The 7,196-nt window shown below is 44.5% G+C and overlaps 1 protein-coding gene across 1 annotated transcript; it reads left to right on the top strand.

Annotated features, from left to right (window-relative positions):
- Positions 1–590: 590 nt before the first annotated feature.
- On the top strand, positions 591–1,388 carry LOC135810580 (probable splicing factor, arginine/serine-rich 4). Its single transcript, XM_065324073.1, has one exon. It carries the CDS (start codon positions 591–593, stop codon positions 1,386–1,388), a length of 798 nt encoding a protein of 265 aa, XP_065180145.1.
- Positions 1,389–7,196: the final 5,808 nt, after the last annotated feature.

Below are 7,196 nucleotides of genomic sequence, written 5' to 3'. Positions count from 1 at the left end.
ATGTTTTATTAGGCCTTTGTGTGTGTGTGTGTGTGTGTGTTTGTGTGTGTTTGTGTGTGTTTGTGTGTGTTTGTGTGCGTTTGTGTGTGTTTGTGTGTCTGTGTTTGTGTGTTTGTGTGTGTATGTGTGTGTGTGTGTGTTTGTGTGTGTGTGTTTGTGTTTGTGTGTGTGTGTGTGTGTGTGTGTGTGTTTGTGTGTGTTTGTGTTTGTGTGTATAACTATAGAGAAGAGACTAACAAGTTACTAGACTTAGTTACTAAGTCATTGGAACTTTTAGCACCTGAGCATTCCAAGTTGGAAGGTTGTTGGTTTGCGCCAGGCCTCGTAGATGTGTTGGAGCTAGTTGTCAGGTTGTCGAAAGTCCCAGTCATTATGATCCTTGTCAGTTTTGTGCCTTGTTGTCGCACTATCTGACTGTATAAGATCTCGTTACCGTAGTAGACTGTCAGTCATAACTATTAACTTATTGATTCTTTCTCTTCCCGCCAATTGTATTCCACCTCTGAAGGAAAGTAGTTCTGCCTCTATTCAGGTATAGACCGGTTGGAAAGTTTTCTTTTTGTCTGAAGTGAGAGTTAGAGCACTGGAAAATGGTGGACTCCTTCAGAAGCAACACTGGCCATCCTGATATCGGAGGAATGTACAGCCTCAGAGTAGACAATATCTCTTTTCGCACCAATGCGGACGACCTCCTGGCTGTGTTTGGCAGATATGGCATGGTCGGTGATATCTACGTGCCGCGATTCCTCCAACCAGGCACACCGGTTGGCTTTGCATTTGTGCGATACTACTCCCGCCGGTCTGCTTTGGAGGCACTATTTCGCGCAGATAGAAACTTGGTACTTGCCGGGCGCCAGCTGAGAGTGGACAGGGCCCGATATGGTTGGCCGGAGCCGGAGCAGCCACATAGACCTCGTAGTTTCGATTATGCCAGTCATTGCAGTGGTGCCACTGGTGGTGGCTCCAGGAGATCTCCGTCTCCATGCCGACAGCGCCACCATGGCCGTAGTCGTAGCAACGGCCGGCAGAAGCCCCGGAAATCTCCGTCTCCATGCCGACAGCGCGACCACGGCCGTAGTCGTATCAACAGCCGGGAGGAGCCCCGGCCCCGTCGACGTCAGGCCAGATCCGGTAGTTCCTCACACGCCCCACACGCCCCACACGCCGGCGATGGACGTGGTGGCAGTGCCAGAGTAGTGGTGGTATGTCGAGATCGCGATGCCGCTCCCCATACAGCTCACCGGATGCCGCACGTCAAGTGTACTTTCGCTCGCGTTCACGCTCGCCGACGAGATCTCCCGGCGCTCCACTACTCTCCGCAAAGATCACCCTGTGGCGCCAGGCAGCGTAGCTACTCGCGCTCTCGTTCCCAGCTGCGTCTCGCGTAGCAGCCCCTGTTCAGAAATGTACATTATCGGTAGTTGTCACGTTTGTCCTAGTCTCAGTACCATTATTTTCGAGTTGGGTAATGTTATGTGAATATGTATAGTAAAAAAAGAAGAAGTAAAGACTCTGACGTTTGAGCGTCTTTCCACTTGTCTTGATCACTGTTCTGTAGTGTCTTGTTGACTAGGCCATAGGCCAGCCATCCAGCCCACTTTGCTCCATCTTTTTGTAACATACTCAGTAGTAGTTGTCATGATAATGGTGCAGTGGTACAATATATGTGCAATGGATTTCCATTCAAGAGGTTGTGGTTTTGATTGCCGACGACTATCGTCGCACACGTCTTTCTTCTCTCTCTAATGGGGTATTCACACGACAGGCAAGTCCACGTGCACCGGAAAGTTGCTATGGTCTTTTACCTGTGAACGAGAAAAGTGACTCAGAAAGTGGCTGAAAAGTGCAAGCCTGGGGGCCCACTTTCACGATAATCGTGGTGTGCACGAGTACATTTACACCAAAAAGCGCGAAACAAGACTTGAGTTTTTACGCGGCTCTTTAGAGCATGATAATTATTGTATGCGTGTTTTGAAAATTTGAAATACCAATGGCTACTGGTCGGTGAAGCATTAAGTTCGTCCCTCTTGATATTTGTACTTTGTACTGTTGAGGCAACGAACTGAAATAATAAAAACCAAACCAAGTTAAAATTGCAAACGTGCCTGTCGTCGAGTGCAGCTGTGTGAATCCACACAGTCACATTTCTCGTATGTCACTCCCTGTAAAACGTGCAAGTGCCGGTGGTGTGAATACCCCATTAGACTTCTCCTGACTTTTCTTTCATTCTCCTGGGTGGTTACCAACAGCCAGTGCATGCGGGAGTATGTGGTGTGATGTGTGCAGAGAAAAAACTGAAAAAGACCAAAAAGTAGGGATTCACTTACCAGAAAACTGAGCCACTTCAAATAGCTGTGTAGTGTAGTAGACCGGGCTGAATAGTGGTGGTCAATTCTTCAGCCTTGCAAGCTGTTGAATTGGGCAATCCCAGCACAAGTTTCTGTGGCTTCTGCTGCAGCATCACTATCATCGCCTCCAGCGATGGGCGTCAAAAGGTCAAAGGGTGTGTTTGTGTATGTGTGTGCGCGTGTTTGTGTATGTGTGTGCGCGTGTTTGTGTGTGTGTTTTTGTGTGTGTGTGTGCCAGCTAGTTCGGTTGGTATGTACATTTATGCCAGATAGTATTGGGTCTGTTGCCAAAAGGCTCGGCCACTTGAAGTTGTAATGTTGTACCTACCATCTTTGTTGGTTTCATGGTTCATACTTTCAATATGAAGAACACATACCTGATAACCATGAACTGCTTCTGCCTAAAGTAACTCTTGTTTAATCAATGGTGCTAGTGAAGCTTATAATATTATTCGCATTATATTCTCCAGCTTTGGTCTCCCCCAGCTGGTAGATTTTCCCAATCAAACTTCTCCTAACCCTAATCCTTCCCTGTCGTGCCTAGACTTGCTCCCTACTGATCATCCCCAGTCTGTGTTCTCTGTCGACGATGCTGCCCCGCTTGGTGCGTCCGACCATCCACAGGTAGTTACCACCCTTTTCTATAGAACTGTAACCCGAACGCCTGCAGGGGAAGTGCCATGCGGCATGCTATCCTGCGCGTAGTTCTGCAGCTACTCCATACTATTTTGCGCAAGTGCCACCTTCTGTCTGGCTAGCTGTAGATTGGTATCTTTCCTCGCTCAACTGGTATGATTTCATGGACACACAAGATGTCGACAACGCATTAGCCAGATTCTCCTCTTGCTTCTTATTAAAAAAAAATGTATTTTCCCACTACCTGTCAACTTATCGGAAAAAAACTCTCCTCCCTCACCCCGCCGAGTGTTAGTGGACGTCGTTAGTTCCCTTCGGGAACGGACATGATAATATACTTTCTTTACTTTGCTGAATTACGAACTCTACAGCCGATATAGGAAGTTCCCAACCCCAGCTAACCAGTCTGCCTTCAAAGTTCAGCGTAACAGAGTAAGAAACTTATCTCGTTGGGTTTTTTATTTTTATTTTTTACTAGAGCCACGTAAACCCGTCATGTGTGAGCCATGAATAAGGGGAGTGGTGGCGAGGTCTGGGATGCTTTGCCGGCCTTGGGTCGAGAGAGAGAGAGAGAGAGAGAGAGAGAGAGAGAGAGAGTCTTAGTTAATTATTGTATTTTCATCTGTGCTGCTAAATCCATACATTTTGAGAAATTAGTGCTGCTAAAGTTACACATTGTTGTTCTTATTCTTTTGCGTTACTTATTATCCCATTTCTGACTTGCTGGGTTCGCATTTGTATTGCATTTTCATCCATTGCGTTTCTTTTGACCGTATTAAAAAGAGGTTTGAGTTTGTAAGTGGTCATGTACTCACAGTCACTACTGCCCTGGGTGTGAGGGTAACACCAAGAGTACAGATAACACTGGAGGTTATGTACTCTTGGTAACACGGATGTAGCTAGTGTCACAGCTTCCACCCTGGCCTTGTGAGATGTACATGAATCTCTTCAGTCTTCACCTTTACTGTTGAGGTGCTACATTTGCCAGTTTGGGAACTGGTACGGTATTCTTATCTTGCGGTGCAGAAGGAGATGGTTCGACATTGTTGAAAATGGAAGCCAGAAAAGAATGGAAAATGGAAGCCACGGAGGCGTAGCCTATACCAAAAACGCTCACGGATTGCAATAACATCACAAAGCATTGCATTAGTTCTGTTATAACGATACAATTCAGCTAAGATAAATGAGCGAAAGTTTGATCTAGGGTGATCTGACTTATACGGGATGTAAAGATAAGCATTTCTAGGCTTTTGGTGGGTTCGATACGACATGTTACAAGCATTCTCTGAGGGAACTTTGAAAAATTTCCAAGTCTAAGAATATACAATCATCACTGGGCTCAGTCCAGGTAAGATTTATATCAGGTAGATCAGAGTACAGGGCTTGTTTTAACATTTCAATGCAGAGTTTGTCATCAATGACCAAGAAAAGATCATCAATAAATCTATCAAAGAGGTAGATTGATTTTTCAAACATTGATATAGTTTTCTTTTCGTGCATGAAGAGAAAAGCGTTTGCTACATTAGCTGCCATAGGGGTGCCCATGGCCATGCCATGTTCTTGATGATACATGACATTCTCAAAGGTGAAGTAATTGTTCTCAAGCACAAAGGCAATAAGGTCAATCAACAAAGGTCTGAGAGGGTGATCTAATTCACTAAGGAGTTGATCAAGAGCAGCAGTGGTATCGACCCAGCACATATTAGTATAAAGGCTAACTACGTCAGCAGTGACCACTTTGCTATTGGTTGGAAACTGGGAACTTGCTAGTTTAGAGGTTAAACTGTTTGTATCAGCAAGTGCAGTAGTTGCGCGTGTACTAATAATAGCTTTAAGGTGATAGTCTATAAATCTAGAGGCAGGAGATGTGCAGTAACCAATACAGGAGACAATAGGTCTACCTGGTACTAAACCTGCGACTAGTTTCTTACGTATTTTAGGTAACATGCAGAATTTAGCTGGTTTGAGTGGAAAACAGCTAAAGAAAGCACTAACATCGCGTGTTGAAAGTATGGCAGAATGTGCTTTACAGATGTTTGTGAGCTTTTCATGAAGACTATCATGCAAAGTCTGGGTGTCAGTTGATTGAATTGAATAGAAATGTTTATCGGATAATTGACGTTGGCCTTCAGCCAAATAGTCTTCCTTATTCAAGACAACAGTGCCTAAGTTTTTGTCTGTATACAAATAATGATATCAGAACGATCACTAAGGCTACGATAAGCTGACACTTCACCAGGAGTAAGATTGCTTTTGCGTTTACTTTTAAAGCCAGCAGCAGAGATACTAGAAAACAGTCTGAACTGAAAATCTAGCAAAGAGCGTTCTACATGAGGTAAAGCAGTAGGCGGTATCTTCTCCGAAGGGAGATGAAACTTTGGAATGAAATTTGTGCTAGACACTGTAGGTGCAATGCGTGAAAATAAGTCATTCCATCTAGCTCTACGTTGTAGATTACTAACTTCCTGGATCAATTGCGTGTGTGAAGGTAAGTGTGTAGTTGGCCTGAAACTAGAGCCATAGCCAAGTACTTGTTTTTCGGTAGGAGTGAAGGAAAATCGAGAGAAGTTGTGGAAGCCAGAATTTAAAACAAAAGTGGAGTGAACGTTCAGTTTCAGATTCCACAGAAATTTAAATCTTAAATCTTTTATTGATTTTTTGGCTTTTTCTGGATAACTGCTCTTCTGTCGGACGATTTCTTCACTGTGAAGTTTTTTGGAAGTGGCTTCTTCTTAAGACTAAGAGGTTTCTTTTGAAGTACACCTTGCCTGGAAACTTCACGCTTGATGATTGTACCCAATTCTTCCGTCGTTGGAGGAAGCGTCGTTATATCGGTTACATTCATCTTTGACTCAGGTCTTGGTTTGCGTTCTGTCAGCTTGGAAGCTTTCATGGTCTTAGCTAGCGAGCATGCTTGTTTCTCGCTCTAGAGATAGTCAAAACGGCTCATAACTAAAGTACCAAAACGGCTGGTGGAAAGGTCATCAACTAGTTGGGTTACTAACTCATCCAGATCTTGCCTAGCATCCTTCTTTATAGCTTGAGCCTTACTAATGCGTTGGCGACAAGTGTCAATGCAACGGTTGACATGAGCAGTACATTCAATATCACGTGCTTTGTCAGTAAGTTTGCTAAATTTCTTTAAAAGGAAATCCTCATAGCAATTGCCAGAAATCTGCTGCTGAAAGACTTTCAGTCTCCTATTCTGATCATTCAGAATCTTATCACTTGTAGTTATACGAGATAGACACCAGGTGACATACCGTTCGAGGTCCTCAGGAAGCGGTTTGGAGAAGTCAACAGTAGCAGCAGCAGGAGCAGGAGCAGGAGGTAGAGGAGCTTGAGTCGTAGGGGGAACGTGTCATCGTCGTCGTCATCGGGGACGCGAAGGCGCTTGACTGTCGATTCCGGCGCCAGTGTCCGTTGAAGCAGCGGTAGGCCGACGTAGGCCAAGCGTAATGCCACGTAATGGAGTTTCCATAGTTTTTAGAAAAAAGGCTTTGAGGGAGGTCTAAAGAGACTGAATTGAGGGAGGTAGACTCCTCCGACACAAAAGCACTCATTTCCAATTCACAAAAGTCATTTGCAGTGAGTTTGACTGACCGGTTTCATACTTCAAAGAGTAATCATCAGAGTGATAGACAGATGACAAAGTAACACATTTTATGCAAGAGCGGGCGAACTGCAATTGTACAAGTGGGCCGCCAAAACGCCAGGGGCCCAAAAATTAAGAGCAATGGGAATCTATACTACAGCGTAGATATTGAATCTACGGTGTAACAGGCAAATTTGCAGTGTTGGTGTGTAGGCATGCAGTATGTTTATAAATCTTACCTGGACTGAGCCCAGTGAAGATTGTATATTAACAAGTTACTAGACTTAGTTACTAAGTCAGTGGAACTTTTCGCACCTGAGCATTCCAAGTTGGAAGGTTGTCGGTTTGCGCCAGGCCTCGTAGATGTGTTGGAGCTAGTTGTCAGGTCGTCGAAAGTACCAGTCATATGATCCTTGTCAGTTTTGTGCCTTGTTGTCGCACTATCTGACTGTATAAGATCTCGTTACCGTAGTAGACTGTCAGTCATAATGATTAACTTATTGGTTCTTTCTCTTCCCGCCTCTTGTATTCCACCTCTGAAGGAAAGTAGTTCTGCCTCTATCAGGTATAGACCGGTTGGAAAGTTTTCTTTTTGTCTGAAGTTAGAGCACTGGAAA

The sequence above is a fragment of the Sycon ciliatum genome, chromosome 2 (assembly GCF_964019385.1).
Source record: "Sycon ciliatum chromosome 2, ocSycCili1.1, whole genome shotgun sequence".
NCBI classification, from domain to species: Eukaryota; Metazoa; Porifera; class Calcarea; order Leucosolenida; family Sycettidae; genus Sycon; species Sycon ciliatum.
Note: the sequence above shows the minus strand (reverse complement) of the source record. Positions and strands in the feature narration are given on the sequence as shown.